Source organism: Pungitius pungitius, chromosome 3 (assembly GCF_949316345.1).
Source record: "Pungitius pungitius chromosome 3, fPunPun2.1, whole genome shotgun sequence".
Taxonomy (NCBI): Eukaryota; Metazoa; Chordata; class Actinopteri; order Perciformes; family Gasterosteidae; genus Pungitius; species Pungitius pungitius.
The window spans coordinates 6724122-6746359 of NC_084902.1; the positions used below are offsets into that span (position 1 = coordinate 6724122).

At 44.2% G+C, this 22238-nt stretch overlaps 1 protein-coding gene across 7 annotated transcripts in view; it reads left to right on the plus strand.

The window, feature by feature from the left end:
- The window catches only part of gria4a (glutamate receptor, ionotropic, AMPA 4a), a 77576-nt gene that overhangs the window by 16055 nt on the left and 39283 nt on the right, over nt 1-22238 (plus strand). For all 7 annotated transcript variants that reach the window (XM_037451565.2, XM_037451649.2, XM_037451809.2 and 4 more), the window contains exons 3-6: nt 15584-15823; nt 18169-18221; nt 18447-18578; nt 20992-21045. In XM_037451565.2, coding sequence (XP_037307462.1) covers nt 15584-15823; nt 18169-18221; nt 18447-18578; nt 20992-21045 — 479 coding nt within the window. The remainder of the gene's footprint in view (nt 1-15583; nt 15824-18168; nt 18222-18446; nt 18579-20991; nt 21046-22238) is intronic.

The following is a 22238-nucleotide window of genomic DNA, read 5'->3' on the forward strand; positions in this document are numbered from 1 at the left end:
CGTCATGTATGTGTAACTCTTTCAACGATGACCATGTGTGGTCAAGTCTCAAGAGAACATCTGTTCATTTCATGTTTTTCGTGTGTGTTTGCACAACTTATATAATAGCTGCTGTGTAGTCTTAGTATAAGTCCATCCAAGGTTATGATGTGCTCTCTCTGGGGAAATGCCTGAGCATACAAATGGTAAAGTGACTTGTATTTGTTTGAGACCTTTCTAGACCTCTCAAAAAGCGTTTACACAACACGCCATTCACCCAATGACACCCCTTCATACACTGATGGCAGGGGTGTACCACGGGAGGTGCTCCTACCCATCAGGACTATAATTATTCACTCCCATCCACGCAACAATGATTAAGTGTCTTGCACCGTCTTAGACCCAGTAGTGTGTGTGTGTGTGTGTGTGCATGTTTGCATGTGTGTCTCTTTAGCTTTCATCAGCAGAGGTTGACTTTTTGCCCGGGGATAAGTACTGTTTGCTGTGTCTGTGTGTGGAGGCTCCCGGGGGACTGAAGGTGTACTTACACTCAGTGCAGAACTGTGGATACAAAGGAACAATGAGAGGGAAACATCTTGCTCTCTGTGCTGTTACACTCACCTCCGTCTCTTCATCTCACCAGCCATCATTTTTGTTATTTGGGTGTATTTTGCTGAGCCTTGAGACATTAAGTTAAAGAATTTCAGAAGATGAATACAGCAACAGACACGTTGTGTGTAGGCATCAGGTTCTACATGCAGCCACCCCTCTGGAATAAGATTGAGACGTCAATGTTTTTTCAAATAATAGGACTCTTTAGCATTTTAAGGAACTAAGAAAACGTTTGGTGGCTTACAATGCAAGTTTAGTCATTGATCATTCATAGATTCATCATTCGTGATGTTACCAAAGTTGAATCGGGATGTTTTTCGGATTTGTATGCAATCCACTAGAAATGTCAGCTTTGACAGTAGGTGTAAACAAGTTGAATATCAAGGCAATCACAATGTTTGGTAAACTGACCGGATGAGTAAGATGTGAGTCTAAACCCAATTACCATCACCATGCTGCCTTTTTTCATTTTAAGTCAATTAAGGTTGGATTTTTTAAATATATTTTTCATCCGAATTCTGAAATATGCAGATATAATATCTGTGAGGAAATAATATTTCCACCCTGTGCATTTATATTGGAGACAAATATATACAATTAGCCCTGTGACAGGCCAATCGGGAGGGGGGAAACCATTTGGGAGAAAGCTACCAATCACACACACAAAATCACTCACTTCTGAGAACATTCTCAAAGACAAGTGGAACAATGAATTACAAAATAAAGCCAATAACAATGTAGCACCAAAAATATAATTTAACTTAAGTTGGTAAATGTATTGCCATGGTTTCCAAATACATGCATACACTCGCATACTAGAATGCAAAAATAGTTCACTATATAAGTATTGCAATTAGTATGTTATTATTACATCTTTTTTCGTGTAGATTAGGAAGTTTACTAACTAACTAAATGGGTACAATCTCGCACACTTACCTCCAAAATACATCTTAGTCTCTGCACAGCACTTATGTGGTTTCTGCATTTTGCATTAATTTCTTCTATCAATTACAGTTGTTAGCTATAATAATTTAATAGGCTATATTAAGACAATTTACCATGCAGAAACCTGCCCCCACAATAATCGTGCAGATTATGCAGTCGTCACTTGCTAATTGGTGTCATCTGTCATGCTAATCCACATTTTTTCACACCAACTTCCCCCGGTTAATTCCCCTGTGTGTGTGGCTCATTTTAGTCCTTGACAACTACATTAGCATTAGAAATGCCACGTCATTACCAGACACGTTTGTTTACAAGTTTTCTTTGAATGATTAAGGTGTTTATTGTGGATTTCAAAACCTTGTGTATGAAACAATCTATGTTTTGCCAGGCTGAGCAGGCGACAGCAACAGCAAACACAAAGTATATAGCATTTTCTCTCTTCCCGCCTCCTTCATAATTCTCAATAGTGTACACTTAAGCATTAAAACATTAAAAAGAATAACCATATACAACTACTGTTAATGATATTCTGTTTGCCAAGGCCCATATTCAGTGGATTCCACTCAAGCATATTTACATTTTTCCAAGAGTAGCATTTTGTTTCCTTGTCAAAAAGTGCTACAACAAGCCAGAACTTACTTTTTCTACATCAACAGACATTAAGGACCATCTTACATTTAGTCCACGCAGGGATTGAACCAACGATCATACCGTCAAAGGACAACGGGCTCCACGTCTGGAACCACAGACACATGCTGTGCTGTGATAAGACGGGCCGGGTCGACATTGACAAGCTTTGAACTGAATTGAATTGACCAAATCATATCACAGCAAGTCAAGTTCAATTTGATGGTGAAAGGAGAGGGAGGAGACAAGCAAGCCCAACGAGGTGGACGGTCTGGAGGGGAGGATAAAGAATGGAAGAGGGAGACAGCGGGAGAAATGGGTGGTGCGATGGAATTTACATTGTTAAATCACTGCTCAGTTGAAATTAGGCACTCGATCACTGTGGACCTCCTCAGCTGGGAGCACGGACACAAACAAACTACTGTGAGTATGTAGGTATGTGTGTGTGTGTGTGTGTGTGTGTGTGCGTTATCTATAGCAAGTTGTAAACCGGCTTATTTGATGAAATTGCACTTTCTTGCTTCTTGTTTCTTCTGGGTTTGTATCCCTATGGTTGAAATGCATTTATTGTAAGTCGCTTTGGATAAAAGCCTCAGCCAAATGACATGTGATGCGTTATCGAGTGTGTGTTTCAATCACACGTGTACACAGGAGGACAAATTTGTAATAGTTCTTCAGACATTCTATTTGGTAATATTCTGCAATTTTTTATGGTTATAACTGTGTAATAAGATAGACGTGCCTTATAGATACACACACACACACACAAAAACACTCTGTTAAGCGCAAACATCCTATTTGGCTGAATATTGTTTTCCTGTCTCATCTCGCTGGTTCCAGCAGACAACACATTCACATTCAATTCAATCTCTCTCAAATGTTTTTTTCTCTCTCTCATGTGCGGCCACCATCAACCCATTCTTCTTACAGTCAAACTAGAGAAGACAAGGACACAGATGAAAGGAAAGTCAGAGACATGTCTTGCATTTTTACAGTGACTAACAGGCAAGGGTAGTTGCACTGTTGTAGAAAGCTACATCAAGTTCTTCTGACTATCTTCTCAATCTGTCATTCTGCATTTGAAGCCATGCTTCAGTCAGCGGTCAACATTTTGATGTTTCAATATCTATTTCAACGTGGAGATCAGACCAGTGCGATTCCCTGTCTCCGGGGGGCGTCTTCCACTTGCTGTGTGCAAAGCTGAGTTATCTCCTCCCACTGGAAACCACATGCCGTGCATAAAACCTCATCTGCATGAATGAATTCAAAGTCAAAATGACTAGAAGTACGGCACAATTTGCAGAGTGTCCATCGAGAACCAAATAGATCTTACCTTTAATGAAAAACTATTCCAAACCTAATCAAGTCGTCTCAGCATAAATCCAAACAAAAGTTAAATGTTCATTGTAGGCAATGTATGATTCTTTTTTGTTCCAGCACTAAATTGTAATGTTTTTTTGATGGAACAAACAAATTATGATTATGTTTATGTATCGATGTGAAGGGAAACTTATTTCAGATTTATTTTCTTTTGAACCTGTTTTTTCAACTCACTTCGTACCAAATAGTCTGTTTGATGCAAATATAACAATGACATAAATAAAAATACAAAAAAGAAAATAGTATAATATCCAATATTCCTCACGTTTGAACACACAAATTGTGTCGTTGTGTGGAATTGAAAAACTCAGACAACTTGAAGGTTTGTAGCCATGCAAAAACCTTTAAGTATTCAGAGTAAGAAAAGTATAAAAGACCATCAGAAGAGAGGAGTGCATGCCAAGGGTGCCGTAACAAAGTGAATCAGTGGTTTCTGCAGGTTTGTCTGTGATCGCTCTTTCAGACGGAGATAAAGGTGCTTTAGTCCTGCGCTATGAGTCTAGCATAGTGAGTGAGCTTCTTCTCCCTTCCTTACTTCATCCCCCTTCTCCCCCTGTCTGCTGTGATGAATGGTTTTGATGTCAACCTTGTGTGCGTGCATATGTGTGTGTGTGTGTGTGTGTGTGTGTGTGTGTGTGCGTGTGCGTGTGTGTGCGTGTGATGAATGACTGTGTTACCGGACAGGCCCACAGGGCTTTAGCTACTGTTAGTAATGCTTAAAGATGACTGGAGTAAAAAGGCTCTCTGTCAAATCTCTCCCCTTACCCCCCTCTTCTTCCTTCTCCCCCCCCCCCTCCCCCCTCTCTCTCTCTCTCATTGGTGAGGTTCAGCTTTCCCATGGTCAGTATAGTATATGCAGCTGTGTGTGTGTATGTGTGTGTGAATGTTTTTTTTTTACTTGTGTGTTATGCTGGGAGCGGACTTGCCTCTTTTTGCCAGGTTTAGAACAGCAAGATTCATAGCAGACGCCCGTGACCACAGGTCCTGGGGACTTATCTTTTTTAATAGTGTCGCCATAAAAAAAAATATATGAGTGATGTTTTATTCCTTGTAGGGAACGAGCTATAAAAGGCTGGAACGCTATGTAATATTGCTGATTAAATGTTCGACAAAAAATATTATAATAATAATAGTCCTTTGCCATAGTGATGTATTTTCTAAAGGGCAGGGAAGAAACTGCTAATTTCCATAACAATGTCATTAAAACATGAACAGCAGCCACTGTTATTCAAGGATCTTTATAAGTGAAAAACGTTCTTATAATTTGGTTTTAACGGTCAAGTACTGTTGTGGTGAATACAGGACGGAGCATTAAGAGACACTACAGCCACAACAAAATGAGTTCCTTTAGGATTGTTTCAAATGTTTCGGCCTATTATGTCTCTAGGTGCTCAGGAGGTCAGTTACCTGACATTCTTTGATATTGTTGTGACATGTGCTGAACATTGTACAACATTATACTTCACTTGCCTCTTGCAATGTTATACTATATATATATATATATATATATATATATATATATATATATATATATATATATATATATATATAACCCCTGTGAGTGTATGTGTGTGATCGGCTTCGCCAGTCAAGCCTCACGTTAATGTGCTGCGCTAAAGTATATGAACTTGTGAAGCTGATGAAGTGTCATAAAAATGTTGTTAATTTCCTCATGACTTTACAGAAAAAGTAAGGACAGAAGTGCTGATTGGTCATATCCACGGCCCATTGGACCGAGACACTACCACAATAAATGATCAAGCCTTCGATGTTCGATCGCTTTGGCACGTAATTATCTGCCTCCCCCTTTTCTTGTCCCTCTCCATTTTCACTGTTGACTCATGTGGAGAAATTCCACACACTAAATGTTTAGCAATACATTTTAAAGCCTAATGTGCAGGGCCTCACACCGCATGGCAACAGGATATTAAAAAACAAGCAAAAGAACTAACATCTGTGTCATTTGTGCTATAGGAGAGCTGTCTTTCTCAGCACACTTGCCTCTATTAATAGATTTGTTATTTGATAAATGATAGACTAACTAAACTCTTATTAGGTTTCCTTGATAGAACTAATTATGTTGTATTCAGTTTTTATGTTTCTGCTACAAAAGCCCTGTGCTCTACTAACTATATATATTATTACATATATATAGTTTTTGCCGGTCTTCTTCTCAGGCTGCAAACACACACTGTAAAGGTTGGGCAAAGGGCAAAAAAAAGTCCTCTAAACAACACACACTTTTTCGAACAATGGGTAGATATCAAGATGTAAATGTAGGCAGCAAATCTGTTGCTCTACTGGCACCAAATATGCACATTTCTCTTTTCTTCCAGTAAATCAATCAAACCCAATCGGAGAAGGAGTACATTAACAATACTGCTCTAGAGAAACACAATAATATGTCAGCCAGTTGGAAACTTGAGTGAAGATCGATGCCAGCACCATTCCTTTTGTTTCCTAAATACCCGTGTGATGAAGCCGTTCTCACCACCTTCCTCATTTATTAAACTAACACAGCCAAATATTAAAATGTTAATGTTGTTAATTATTCTCAAGTGAAAACTGAATCCCTGCACAGGCGTTGATGACTTCCTATCTTTTTAAAAACAGCTTCCCCCTTATCTGATTACAGAAGGGAGGATGTTGAGTGTCAGCAACTATTAGCATATTCACTAACAGCGACAGCACCTATGGCCATAAAGCTGCCCCCCCCCCTCCCCCTTCTCCCCCTTGGGTACTTGCCCTCATTTTTCCTCAATCAGTCCTCTTATTCTTAGAAGCTGTATTCATGCAGCCTGAGGGACGGGGGCCTGGAGGAGAACGAGGAGGAGGGGGCAGTGGGGAGGACAGGTGGGAAGATGAAATCAGACAGGATAAAGAAGTGACAGCGTGGAGTGCGGCTGTTTTAACCTTTTCACCCCTGCGGTGCCTCGCAACTGACCCACAGGGGTGCACAGGGAACAAAGAATCGGCCCCCGGCTCCTTTTTTTTCCATCACATTCACGCACATCAAGCTTTTGTTAAGCTTTCGCGCGCGGCGCTATGACAAAACCTCCTGGTGACGTTCCATGCCGATAACCATGGCAACTCACTCCTGCTTGTGAGCGGAGAGGCGGCGCGGGGCGAGCTCCTGGCGGAGTTTACTCTGAGCAGCAGGTAAAAGGCACCGAGAGGGACGGCTGTTTCGTGGAGCACAGTCTTGGCTGCGGCCCCCGGACGCCGTGGAGAACCCGCCTGAAGGCTCCGTCTTTTTGTGGTCGTTTTTTTCTGGCGTTTTGGCGGGTTTGCGTTGTTTAGTGAAGGCCTTGAGCCCAAAGTGGGAGATGTGATTTGGCCCGTCGAGATTCATTTAAGACCAAAATCACAAGAGCCAATCTATGGCTTTTTATGGCTCTGTCAAACACAAAAGATGTGAGAACTTACAGAGACCATCCAAGTCCTTTTTGTTTGCTGAGTAGGGCAGAATTTCCCCACGTTTTCTTCCTGAAACCTTCTGCATCTGCTGCTCTCTTTGCTCTACGCTTGTTTGTTTCTTGCCTCCGTGAGTGCAAAAGAAGCCGCCTTTACTCTCTACTTGAAGCAATTTTGTGAAAGGGAGACTAGAGGCCAACAGGAGAAGGAGGCAGACAGAGGGATGAATGACCTCATTCACTCAGACACACACACACACACACACAGCACAGCACACAATACACTATCACTCACAATAATCACTGCCCTGTTTATGAAGCCATTGAGGCTCAGTTATCTTGTAAACTATGTTCTGGTGGAGAGGATCAGATATGAAATCCATAAGGTGGCTGAGCTCCCCTGCCGGACTATTGATTGCTAGGCTTTATCTTTTATCTTCTCTTTCTAATGCTGCTGATGAGCACACTTGAGGCCTGCTGTCAGTATAAACGTCTCAACAACGGAATATTCCACGTTGGAATGTTTTTTTTTTTTTTTGGAATAATTTTATAAAAATAGACAAACTTTTTAGAACACAATCTATTAGTAGTGAGTTTGTCACGGTTTGGGTCTGCTTGTCTTATTTTGTAGCTTTCTTGTCTCGTGTCTCTGGGTAACTTCACTTCCTGTCCTGTGATTGCCTGATTGCTTCCACCTGTGTCCAATCACCTGCACCTCCCTTGTGTATTTAAGCCCTGTGTGCCAGTTGTCCTTGGTCGCGTCATTGTCTTACGTCACTCATCGTTGGAGCACGTCTTGGCTTCGTTTTGGCAATAAAGAGCACTTTATCATTGGAAACCCTGCGTTTGAGTCCTCCCTGCATCCTGCTCCAGCTGCGATCTCTGACGGAATGACGCGACCCTGGAAGGACTCAGCAGAGTTAAATTGGATACATCCAATATTGGGAGCCCGAGTGATCTTCTCGAGCTCCCGCAGGATTCCAAGACTGGTTCGGAGCAGCGCTTGCTCCCCAGGCACTTACGAGTCCCAGTGCACAGACCTTGAGACCCGACCGCGGCGGCGCCGTCCAAGACGCCCGTCAGCGCCCGTTCCGGCCCCCAGACGCCCGTCAGCGCCCGTTCCGGCCCCGAGACGCCCGTCAGCGCCCGTTCCGGCCCCCAGACGCCCGTCAGCGCCCGTTCCGGCCCCGAGACGCCCGTCAGCGCCCGTTCCGGCCCCGAGACGCCCGTCAGCGCCCGTTCCGGCCCCGAGACGCCCGTCAGCGCCCGTTCCGGCCCCGAGACGCCCGTCAGCGCCCGTTCCTGCGCCCAGACGCCCGTCAGCGCCCGTTCCTGCGCCCAGACGCCCGTCAGCGCCCGTTCCTGCGCCCAGACGCCCGTCAGCGCCCGTTCCTGCGCCCAGACGCCCGTCAGCGCCCGTTCCTGCGCCCAGACGCCCGTCAGCGCCCGTTCCTGCGCCCAGACGCCCGTCAGCGCCCGTTCCTGCGCCCAGACGCCCGTCAGCGCCCGTTCCTGCGCCCGTTCCTGCGCCGAGACGCCCGTCAGCGCCCGTTCCTGCGCCGATACGCCCGTCAACGCCCGTTCCTGCCCCGAGAACCACGCCCCCGGTCCCGGCTCCGCGGCGCCCGACCATGAACCCTCCCTCCCACCCTCTTGGGACCGCCTGGAAGTCGGTCCTTGAAGGGGGGGTGGGGTCAGGGGTTGGGCCGGAGCCCCACGCCACGACGACGCCGGAGCCGCACTGCTCGGCGCCCCCCGCCACGACGACGCCGCAGCCGCACTGCTCGGCGCCCCCCGCCACGACGACGCCACAGCCGCACTGCTCGGCGCCCCCCGCCACGACGACGCCGCAGCCGCACTGCTCGGCGCCCCCCGCCACGACGACGCCGGAGCCGCACTGCTCGGCGCCCCCCGCCACGACGACGCCGCAGCCGCACTGCTCGGTGCCCCCCGCCACGACGACGCCGCAGCCGCACTGCTCGGCGCCCCCCGCCACGACGACGCCGCAGCCGCACTGCTCGGCGCCCCCCGCCACGACGACGCCGCAGCCGCACCGCTCGAGACCCTGAGGCCCGGTCGCCGACCCGGCAGGCCCCCCGAGACCCTGAGGCCCGGTCGCCGACCCGGCAGGCCCCCCGAGACCCTGAGGCCCGGTCGCCGACCCGGCAGGCCCCCCGAGACCCTGAGGCCCGGCGGTCATCCCAGCCGGAGGGACCCGACACCGTGCCGCCGACCCTTGGAGTCCCCTGGGCGGCCGGGGGTTGTCGGGTTCCCCGCCCTCCCTCCCTTGTCTGTTTTTCTGAGTTCCACCCTCCTTTAGGACCGTCTGGAATTCGGTCCTTGAGGGGGGGGTTCTGTCACGGTTTGGGTCTGCTTGTCTTATTTTGTAGCTTTCTTGTCTCGTGTCTCTGGGTAACTTCACTTCCTGTCCTGTGATTGCCTGATTGCTTCCACCTGTGTCCAATCACCTGCACCTCCCTTGTGTATTTAAGCCCTGTGTGCCAGTTGTCCTTGGTCGCGTCATTGTCTTACGTCACTCATCGTTGGAGCACGTCTTGGCTTCGTTTTGGCAATAAAGAGCACTTTATCATTGGAAACCCTGCGTTTGAGTCCTCCCTGCATCCTGCTCCAGCTGCGATCTCTGACAGAGTTTTAATTAGAACGTGCCACACAAACCACACATTTCGTTCCCCAGAGGTCAATCAAAAGTTTTGGTTTGGTGGTCTCGGCTGAAAAGAGTTGGTTATTTCTTGAATAAATCTCCCGTACGCCATCTCCTTTTTGTCCGTTATTGAATAGCGAGCACGCTCCCTCGAAGAATATTGATCCTCGGGCTTTTAGCTTGTCATCATCACGCTGGTGCTGAGGATGGATGAGTTGTTATCTGGGGTAAACATATTCTGCCTTGTTTATCTGGGAATGAGGAGTGAGTGTTGGATTATTTTGAGTCTAAAGATAGCCGTGTTTTAAAGAGTTATCGTCATCATTTCATGACATGACACCGCGTGACATAATACAAAAACATTGCGAAATTGCTTGTCTAACCTCTCAGGTTGTAGTTTAATTGTCTTTCTAAGAAGTCAATACATTGTGCCGTAATCCATAGTGCAAAAGGGCTCTTTGCTAGATAGTGTGTTTCATTTTCTCCACATGAGTTCAAAATTGATTTTACAGCTTGAAACACTCATTAGTTTTACTTTGATTTCATATAGTGTTTGATATCATGCAGTGAGCGATGCATCTCAGAGTGTTGTGCGTCTGGTACTCCTTGAAGTGGCCCCTAGACCTTTGTTTTGCTTCATGCTTGCACTTGGTAGTTTTTGAAATAGTCTTTTGTATACAGTGTGTTGGATAATCCGCTGCAGTGCAAATTTATGGAAAACAAAACACAAGAAACACCAAACTGGTGCACAGATTGCTTTGTCATTGCATTTAATCGAGTAATGGGTGTGAAGGTCCTGATACGGCTGTTAAATGACTTTATTTATTTTCTGTTCAGCCTTGGTTAGAGGCTGCAGTAGCACCTGTGACTGGTAGAAAAAGCTCTTGTTATCTGGAGACACTTTGGAAGGGACCAGAAATAGTTTTATATGAGAGAAATGTATAAACTCACTTCTGATTAGCTAAAAATAAACAATTACTAGAACAACAATGTAAAAAAGAGTAAATATATCATAGAAGAATTTAAGATTTTAGATTTTAGATCATAAATACATTTTTAGAAATAAATTGTTATTTTGTATACATTGGAATTTCTGCCCAAGAATAAGAAAACACCCCAACTATAGATGGCATTCAGATAATCTAATGATAAATTCAAATGTCTGTTTTGTATTTAATGTACATCTAAATCCTTCATTACTGACCTCCAGACTTGATCTTGATCTCTATCTTAACACTTCCACTTTGGAAAGCTGAGAGCAGCTATCAAACACTAGAGACAAATAGGTGGTGCTACCCAGCGAGCAAGTACCATCCACCAAGTGAGAGCGGTGCCATTTAAATCACTGAGGTACAGAGATCGCCCCATTTTTCAACAAACCAACGTGACCCAGGAAGCCCCCCGGGGAATGAACTAGCATTTTAGAGGCATTTAATGACATATGCTGCAAGAAAAATTGTAGTTGAGATGTATTGTGTACGAGCTGAATGCTATTAATCACAATGTAATCATTTTCTCTGAGACCAGCCTTGGCTTTGCTCTCCGGTTCGTCTCTGCGTCTGTTTCCCTAAAGCTTGACGGTTCAACTCTTAGGCCTCAAAGAAGATTTTATACTGCACCACCAATTTGCAGAACAGAAAATAAGTTCTTGCTGCCTGGATTGCATTTTTATCGGCACAGTGAGAAAAACAATCTTGATATACTAAATTCATCAGTATAAATGTTCATTAACAACATATTGAATTGGTTTTCTGCCAAGATCTCTAATTTAGCTTTCCAAAGTCTGAGTTTCCGATTTAATAGACTCCTTCCCGTCCTGTTCATTTGCCTCAATGTGACTAAGGAAAAGCAGAGAACTAAGCTCCCTTTTCACGTCGCCACTTTACAATGAGAATGATTTGCCAATTTTAGCAGAATCTCTTTTATGTTTTTTTTTTTTTTGCCTCAAGTTGAGTTTGAGTAATTGACAGCTAATTTAGGCCGCACCTTCGCTGCAACTCGATCAAAACACTGTCAGATGTACAAATCACACTTTCACTACATGAACTGCCTGAAAAAATAAAATGTAGTTTTTGGAGAAAAAAAACAATTTCAGCAGCTTTTTTCATTCTTTAATACCATAAGTCCAAGGCAAAAATAGCATATTTTACAGCTTCGGAGTTTCCCAGTAGTATGCATCGTATGCTAACGCTAATGCTAGTGTTTTATTAGCTATACTGACCGAAAGTATATCTCATTTCAATGTCTTTAGGAAACAAGTGTCACTATTACTTCCCTAGGCAAAATGTATAAGCATTACTAGCTCAAAATCCACAAAACCAGCATGAAAACGTAGAAAATCCGGGACTAGCGTGAGAATCTAGGAGCATAGCTGGACTGTTGTTGGACCCTGATTTGGACCTGACCATCACTACGCTATCATTGGCTTGTCTGTGAGGGGGAGGACATAACAATACATTTAAATACATTTAAACAATTTTACATAAATAAAAGTGCACTGATAGGATATTTTAGAAATGAAAAAACTGCTGGAGCCTCAATAAAACAACATACTCCAAAACATGAATTTCTCACAGCAATAGTTACCTGAACGCTACTTCATTCCTCTCATACTTCCTTTTCCGCGGACGTGTGTATTTGTGAGTCTGTCCATGGCTTATCTTGCATTCAGCTGTTATACTTTTATTCTACATTTTGAACTAGTTGTGTCAGTCTGGATTAGAGCTTTGGACATTGCAGAAACTCCACCGCTTGCTGCGGGATGCTCCACTTTCCGCTTCTCTCCTTAAAAAGATCTCTCAAAACCCCACACAATGCTGAATCACAAACCAACAAAAAACGGAGCCTACTTCCTTAGACAATATTACCATATTTCTTGCGGTGTCTCAGCAGCGAGAGTGTTATCCAGACCAACGGGCAACTGCAGCATGAGGACCGAAAGTCTGAAAGTTGTTGATTGGAGGATGTGGGTGTATGCTTTGTGGATCGAGGACCATGCCTGTTATGTGTAGTTGCTTTTTTTAAAATCATGTGTAATAAAGTGTTAAATCAGAAGGAGGTTTTCAGGGAAGGAGAACATCTGTTCTTGCTGTGATGCGTAATACAAAACAAGTGGCCAATTTAGAGAAAGAGGCTGAGCGAGGTGAGGAAAGAAGGAGGCAGGGTAGAAGCATGAGGCACACTCGGAAAGCGATTTGAGGGTAAAACTAAGCTATTTGTCTGCATAGAGCATCAAATCTCCTTTTTGAAATCAAGTGATGTGCCAAGTCTGCACATGAATGAGAGGTCTTTCTAAATGCACTGTCTAAAAGTCACAAATGAAATGAATCAAAGAGAGGCCGTAAAGGAAGGATGCTGAGCCTTGATATGCTGTGTGGAGGAATGCAGCTAAAGTGGTGGGGGGGGGGGGCTTTTAAAGAGATGCATGGAAAAGTATACACAGAGAATGAAGCCAGCCATTAGGAACCCAACAGGCAGGAGAGTGTACACCGCAATAATCTCATATTGAGATGCTGAGACAACAAGCGAGGGGGAGGCAAGGAGATGTAAAGGTAGAGGAAGTCCCAGGAGACCTATTGTCTCCGGCGCTTTTATACTGTGGCAATGATGCACCGTGCCGCTGGTCCCCCCCCCTCCCATTAAAGTTTCATGAAGCGAGCTCAGTACCCATATTTACAATGACGCCACTGTCTTGCACACTCCAGCCTTGCGGCGTGATGGTGGTGGAGGGCATTGCAGAGAAACAAGCCTGTGGAGGTGTACATCAGAAAGGAAAACAAGGCGATGCGTTTGTCGGAGTCAGGGAGGCAAAGCAAGCATCAGGAAGCATCAGAAGGCAAAAATAAGGGAATAAAGGAGTGAGATGGTGAACAATAGCAGAGGAAGAAAAAACAGGGTAAGAGATGACACATAAGGCTTTTGCTGTGTGCTATCGGTGTGTTTGGGAACACATGTCTTGATACTGTTTAAAATAGAAGGTTTGGGGATTTGGAGATGGATGGAAGATCAAATATATAGATAGTGATGCCACAAACTGCATCCAGGCCTCCACTCGGTCACCCAGAAAGTCCTTTTCACATGCAGTTCTTGTTTTGTGTTTTTTTCAATGTTTTCCCAAAAACACAAATGAATTTAAAAGGATAGCAATGGCCTTGCCATGACACTGCTGTTAAATATGCTGCTGTTTGTTGCTCCTTTTTATTTCCTTAGACGGTGTTCCCATTTCTATCAGCCAAGACACACCCTTTGCCAATGAACAGTTGCAAGTATACGCAAACCTCTTACCCTCTGTGCTCCCTGTTTGCTTCAGTCCTTATTCCAAGCACTTAATAATAGAGTCAACTTCAGCGATTTATTACGCAGTGCAGTTATTGGACCTGTATTTTAAAACACAGCACCTATCCTCTTATTTGGTATTTACTATCATTGCCATGTGTCACGTTGTAATGTGCTCTGAATCAGCAAAGAAAAGCAAGTGATGATTAAGTTTGTTGACTTTGAGGACATGACTCAGCTCCTACGGAATGACGCACGCCAGCATGCGTAGTCTGCTAGTTCTCCGAATTCAAGACATTTAGCTGTTAAAATCAGAGCAAATCCCCGCCTTATCACCTTCTGGGTGCAGGGGCCTCGGCTTTGTTTAATTGCCAAAAGCCGAAGCGTCAAAGCTGAATCTTCCTCAGTATTTACCCCCAGTGAGGCTTATAGCTGATAATGGAATTATTTTGAGTCCCAGGAGGGGAGAGAGAGAGAGAGAGAGAGGGAGGGAAAGAAAGAGGAGGCATTCAGAGAGGAAAGGAGGGAGAGGAGATGACAGAACATGAATGTTTGAGGGATCAAGAAAAAAATGATAGATGTCGTGTCTGCTTGTAAAACAAAAGAGAGGAGGGGAAAAAAAGTATGAAATAAAGTGACGGGCGAGGAGATCAAAACGGGTGTAAAGGTTACACAGTGGGAGCCGCTTGATGCCAAAAGCAAAGTCTGCAGTCCTTTTCTCACGGTTTTACTCCAGTGTGACGTATCGCAGGGTGGAGAGTGAATTATGACGCAGGATGGAGCTTATGCCTCCGAAACATGCCGGCCTGAAAGAATCCAGCTGAGAGGATGAATGGGTCTAAACAGAGGAAGGAGGCGATGGAATAATAAGCGGATGAAAGAAAGAGAAACATAAAAAAAAAAAAAACAGTTGACATACATTCAGTCACCAGAAAGTGAAGCACGTGTCTGTGTGCACATTCCTGTGGATGTGTGTGTCCCCCCCCCCCCCCCCACACACACCCCGACTCGTCCACCCCACAGCATTTTTTACTGGTCGTGCAAACCCAGATTTGGTCAAGCCGCATTGACGAGCCGAAGCAGAGGAGAGATTCGGGAGGAGAGGAGATAGCAGAGGAATCAATGCAGTTCACTCTTCTCTCTGTCATGGTTGAAAGCTTCAGGGTGTCTGAAGACTGAGTTGCAGGGTTGTAGTGGAAAATGACTTCACGTCTGAATTGAGCTCGCGTTGTTCAGGGGGTTTTGTAACTGTGTTTGTGTGTGTGTGTGTGTGTGTGTGAGTGCAGGCATGGATGTTACACTCTAAGCTCCAAGCAATTCGGGCTTTTTGACTGTAATTTGAGAAGATTCCGCTTGCAGGCGGTTTGAGGATATTCTGATTTTCCCGCATGTACGTGCGAATAAGTGTGATTGTACGTTACGATAGCATGTAACATGGGCTACTCTGAAAGGGAGGAGTTTTGCCTTAAATGCCACAAAGAAATAAAAGTTAGTTTTAACGTCCATAAAACAAATTGACGCATTCAAGCCTAATCTTTGTTTCATTAGACCTTTCACATTCATGATTGCTGACACACACACACTACTCAAAGAGAGATTTTTGTGGGTCTGATACAAAGCTCTCAATGATATCCCCTTTGTCTCCCTTCTTTCCTCTTGAACCCCCCCCCCCATTCCTTCCTCTTTTCAGTCTGTTCTCAGTATTCAAGGGGGGTCTTCGCCATCTTTGGCCTCTACGACAAGCGCTCGGTGAACACGCTGACGTCGTTCTGTGGGGCCCTGCACATCAGCCTGGTGACGCCCAGCTTCCCCAGCGAGGGAGAGGGCCAGTTCACCCTGCAGCTCCGACCGTCCATCAGGGGGGCTCTGCTGTCACTGCTGGACCACTACGACTGGAGCCGATTCGTCTTCCTCTACGACACCGACAGAGGTGAACGCGCAATGGCAAATGCATCGGCGGCTTCTAAAGAGAGTCGGCGTTTCGGGATAAAAAGAAAGTCACACAATCTGACAACCGACTTGTTTTTACCGAAATAATATTCATGGGTGGGAATGGGTTTCCATATGAACTCAGTGGTGTGATTCAAAACTGTGATAACAACGATATCTCTGGGTTTACATTGAACCGCCTTTTGCATCAAGAACAGAATAATTTATACCATCATCAAGGTCTATTTGGCCTGGGATTGTTTAAGCTTCATTTAACAGCTTGGATAGTGAACCCCCTCTTTCCCGGTGAAAGGGTCTCGCTGCAGAAACAAGGATGTAACTCGGCACTTTTCAGCCAAAGACCACAGGGTTTGGCCTCAGCTCTGGCACCGTTCACCTGCCTTCAATTTAATCATCCCAACAGGCAGTGCACGTAGCTCAGTGGAGCAGCACAGCTGGAGCCCACGGCCCATGACCACCGTCATGGGAATGCTTGGCACGTTTCCTCTCTTTTTCTGCCTCTCTCTCTCACAGTCACTGCCACAGGGGGGGGGGGAAACGCAGGTCAAACATGATGCGGAGTCCGCAGACCATGGTATAGTTGTGTAGGGGGCTCTGTCTGTGCCTCTGCCACCTTCCCTCTGGTCCGGGTTGTCTGGGTTAGTGGTACCCAGGGGGAGCAGAAGGAGAAAGGGGAGCCGGAGGGACAGGCAAGGTGAGTCAAACTGCAGGTGCTGCCCTAGCGTGACGGCATAGTGAAAGACAAGTGTGAAAAAAGGGAGGAGCAGACAATCAACGTGACAAAAAGGAAGAGACAGGGAGAAGAGAAGAGGGGGGGGATAAAAAAAAAGGCCAGAAAGGAGAAGTAAGAGGAGGAGGGGTTTAACATTGAGAGGAAAGAGGGAGAAATGGAGCGGAGGATGGATGCTTAGAGTCTGGGCTTGACTTGGCCAAGGCAGGGCCCTTCATTATAGGCTCCCATCAGGCCCTGCTGCTGGTAATGTGCTGGAAAATGGGCAGCAACGCTGTGATCTGTTTTATGCTCCCTGCTCTACTCTGCTCCGCAGACAGCCTGCTGACACACACACACACACACACACACACACACGCACAAACCGAGGTGTGCGCACAAGCGTTCAAAGGCAAACGCATGCCCAGATACGCACAAATTCACATACAGCAGATTGATGATTTCACATCCATGCATGAATTAGATTTATGTAAATTCAACAACATAAGCAAAGTACGTAGACATTAACAGCTCGCCCGCATGCGTTATCCGAAGCATTCATTTGGGACACTGAGAAACGTATTTACAATATCACTTGAGAGGCTGGGAACACATTTCCGCACACACCGTGATTACTGAGGTTCAGATGTTCCTTTTTTTTGTGTTCAACTCAAGCAGTAAATAGCTGCTGGTACATGAAAATGGTAGTTGGCACTTGGAGCCCTGTGTGTGTGTATAGTCAACGAGACACTCAGGGGTTTGATAAAGATTACAACAACCGTTTTGATGAAAATGCAGCAGCTGTGTAGCGATATTTGACCATGACCATGAACGGTGTTTTTTCTCATTGTTGTTATTTTTACAATTGTTATGTGACCCATCTTGGTAATGTAATACACTTGAATTCCTTTTCGCCTGTGTTTTCCCCTGCTGCTCGTGGGATCGTGATATTAACGTAGCGACTTCTCCAATATCGCCGTCCAATCTCAGTTGTGAAGAAAAAAAGATGTTCCTTTCTGTGATTTGTTCCGGGATTTAAAATTGGTGAATTGGTTGAAGTGGCAGTGTTTTCTACGACGATTAGCCTACGAGTAAAAGTTCACTTTTTGACAACAGGCAACTTAAAGTCAATGTTTGTATTTGGACGTGACACTTCTTGTGCTAGTTAAGGATTTTTTAAGATCATTTAAAGCAACAACCCTGTCTCTCAAATGTTACATCACACGCTGAGAATGTGTTTTACCGTAGTTCTGGGAGAATGTCATTTTTAGACAAGACTTGTAAGAGCACGCTAGATTTAAAAGGTCATCTAACCAAAAGACCAAGTCCATTTTTTCTAGCTCTGTTCCAACGAAAATAAATCAACGGCACTATCCCCAGACAAAACTATTACCCCCAAATGATCAATAGGAAAATAAACATATTATAGTGAATAAAAATTGAGGATGTTAAGGTAAACAATTTTAACAAATAAAACAAAATCATTTTTTGACAAAGTTGTAAGATTCACCTTAGGAGTAAACACACAGTATGATTCATCCACTACCCAATTACGACTCCTACCCAGCAGCTTTAATTCACCCTGTCTTTTCTTTCCCTTGCGCTCTGTTGTCTAGGTTATGCAATACTGCAGGCAATTATGGAAAGAGCGGGGCAAAACGGATGGCAGGTCAGGACACACAAAAGCACAATTTCCTGGAAAAAGCTAAAAAAAAACACACACAACGACACTTTCATGTTGGATACATAGTGCATGGTTGATTAACGCAATCACACATTCAACCAACTGAACTGAATGGTTTTCGTTAACTCTCCTCCGGTCTGTATCCATGACATTATTCATACATGCTTTTTGTGTTTGTACGTATATATGTAAGCATATGTTTTGACCCAGGTGAGTGCTATCTGTGTGGAGAGCTTCAACGAGGCAGCTTACCGCCGGCTCCTTGAGGACCTGGACCGACGTCAGGAGAGAAAATATGTTATTGACCTGGAGCCTGAAAGACTACAGAGCATCCTGGAACAGGTGATGGCTGTTTCCACTGAATCGGTGCCAGTTGCACGGTCTCACTTTTTAAAATACAACTTTTTTTTATTGCTTAATTTTTCAGCATTGTTTCAAACACATGTTTGACTATTTATTTTAATAGAACAAATCCTTTATTTAATTAATTTATTAAATTTGTTAGGTAACAGGACTTAGTTCCATAACATATTTCTACTGGGCTGAATCATTATTATTAGGATCTTTTCGATTCAGCAGGATGAAAAAATGATTTGTCAATAAATACCTGTCTTACAATTAAGCATTTTAGATGCCAAACAGATTGGCTTCCTTAAGTTATTTATTCTTGTACATGACATGGAGCATTACTAAACACAACTCCCTTGCTACAATACATCACACGATAAAACAACAAATCAATATTAGTTTACTGCAGGTACGGAATGATATTTGACACTGATCTTGGACCTAAAGGACCCTGCAGCTTTTTAGATCATGAGATACTGCTTTAATAGAGGCCACACTAATAGTTTCATTTGGCACTGCTACTATTACTGACAACACTGCAGACAGGGTACATATCATATAACTGCATTCAACACTTAATTACATGGGAAAAACACATTATTAATACCTTAAACCATAGAGTACAGAGTAAGTGTTTTTTGCAAGTAATTAAAACCAGAATCTTCATTGAATTCATTGAGAAACGTATTGCACTCCCAACCATATTTTGCCATATTGTATGTTGTATTACTGGTGTCTGTCTCCTTCACTCCTGCAACAACCCTCTTTATTCTCTCCGACATCTGGAGTAAAAACAAGATTTGAGTTTTTCCCTGGAGTTCATAATGTGGAGTGAAAAATGTCACTTCCCAGTTACATCAGGGTATGATTGTAGCAAACACTCTGTACTGTGCACAAGGATACAGATTTAAAAACACACACACACACACACACACACCCGCATACACATATAAAGGCACCTTGCACTTGTCCATGTTCATTATATCATCCGTCTTGCTTGACAGTTTAGCTCTGACAAGGTGGTGCAGATTTGTGTCGTGTGTGTGTGTGTGTGTGTGTGTGTGTGTGTGCTCTTTGACTCTGGTGTCAGTGTCCCCGTATCACATCGGCCCTCTTTCTGCACACCTGAATAGCCAAGTGATCTCCCCCTCCTCCTCCCCAGCCCCCTGCCCCCTTACCCCACGCATTTATTTGTAAAAATACACCCCGGCGCATGTTGCTAGCAAACAAACATACACACCAGATTTTAAATGCCCAGTGTCGTACAACTACACACAGAAATGCACCAGCATTTACATACACCAGTAGCAGCATCCCAGAGATAGAGACAGCAAGACGGTTTCTTAATTGGCTTCTGTTGCGAGTAAACAGACAGACAGAAGAGACTCACACTAACACACACACACACACACGGTTATACACAGAGACAGGCAAACAGACACAAACCCGCACTTCCGACACAGTGGGCTCTGTAGTGAGGCGTTGGCAAGCGTCCCTGCTCTGAGACAGAGGATGCTCTGTTTGACTGCCCCTGCCAGCTGCGATCTGTGTGCGTTTGTGTGTGTGTGTGTGTGTGTGTGTGTGTGTGTGCATCTGTACGTGACACTACACAGCTTTTGATATGCGTGGATGACAGAGATAGAAAAGAAAGTGAGACATTTATTCATTTAGTTTAGGCACCATTATAAAAATAAAGATTTCTCCCTTGTTATTATGTCACCATGTGCGATGTTTGCGTGCATGCTGATGTGTCCTCAGTGTTGAGCCGAATTAGATGTTCAACTTAAATGTCAGCTGTTCATATAACCACATGAGGCATTAAATCAGTGATCATTTCTGTGAAGTGTAAAAATATTGTACGCTAGTGGTTTTGAAACCCTGAATTTAAGGCTTTAGTTGGAAGAAGCTGATGTTTTAAACAAAGCTGCACAGCGTTGATGATATGTTTTGAATTTAGCCCTCTTTTTCAAGGTTAATAACAAAAACAAGAAAAAAATGTTCCTCATATGGGATGCAGGGTTTTGTAAACGAATTTGAGCAAGACATTTTAATGAACTTCTAACCCAGAGAACCCATTTCTGAAGCTAAATATTGCAAGAGGCTGCCGAGTCTTAGACAGCATGGTACCAAGGACAAGTGAAGTCCTCACCGGCTCACCGCCCCCTCTGCTTTTAATCAGTAAAAGAATATAACCCACGACCACAGATGGGTCTCCTTTATCTACGGTTACGAATTCCTTGCCCTTTTCTCTGACACTGAATTAAAAGTTGAAGTTCTCTGGCTATTTAATTAACGGGTTTATAATGTAATGGTGAATTGTACATGATGCGCCCTGGCTTGCACATGCGTTGTTGATTGAAGAGCAAATAAATGATGTGTTTTTCTCCCCCTCGTTTTTTCTCTCCAGGCCGTTAGTGTGGGGAAACATGTAAAAGGTTACCATTACATCATCGCAAACTTGGTAAGAACTCCTAATTGCGTTGCTTGTTGTTGGCTGTTTTTCGGCAAAATGATTTGTAGAACCAACGTGTGAATTGTTGTGTTTTTAAAGACTCCAGATTATCACTCCTTTTGCGGTCATTTGTTATTATTATTATTTTGGCATCCCCTTATTACACTCAATTTGTTACTGACCCCTGCTTTAATTTTCAGCTTGTTCTATATTAATAGCAGTAATAAATATCATGTTTTCCATGGTCTGTATTGATCACTACAAATGTGTCATTATTTCCTTTGATTTAAAAAATGACCTCAACCAAGACCAGTTCACCAGAACTCGAAATTAGATGTAAATTAAGTATTGTTTCAAGCGTAATCCCTAAAATCTGTTCCACAGCAGTTCTCCCTGGGACGGTGAAAAGGGGTCCAGTGAGCTCAGGTCGGGTTAGGGAGGCTTTTAGCAATTAGCATGTTAGCATGTTTTTACATCTGTCTTTGGCCTGTTCCCAAATGGATCCTCCACTACGAAGTGTCGCTGTGCATAAAGTCCCACTCTCAGCTGTGGAAGCCCCTCATACTAAATAGACATAAATAACCAGATAAACTAATGCGAAGGTCTCCACACTGTGTCGGAGGAATTTGACGTTCACTCCCACCAGTGTGCAACATACCGCACAATGCAGTGGCAATTGGGAGGTTCCACTTACCTGGTAATCCAGCGTTACACAATGCTGACGTCTACACAGACTCATACGCGATATGGGTCAACAAAATGTTGTTGCCAGGGTAATCCACAAGGCTGCACGCACTGTGCACACCCATTACCGCGGCTACAATGGTTAACGGTTAAGCCGCGCACAACTACAGAAACACGCAACAATATGCCCAGCAACAGAATCCCCAGCGAAGGACCCGGCATCCGCTCGCTCGCCGCCCAGCTGTTTACCGTATACACACCAGGGGTCTTTCACAATTCAATCACATATTTAATCGTATAATCAACATAAAAAGGAAAAACACCATTTTTTTCTATTGTATTATCTTTAAATAAATGTTTTGCGGTTTGATCGTTGGAGCCTGTAAGATTTCCACAGAATTTCTTAGGGTCAAATGCAAGTGACGAATATTTTTTCAAGATCTTCCCATTGATCTCCCAATGTTTGGCTGTTGAGGCTGTTAAGGGGGTTTAATCAGGGGATCTCGGACCCTCCTGAG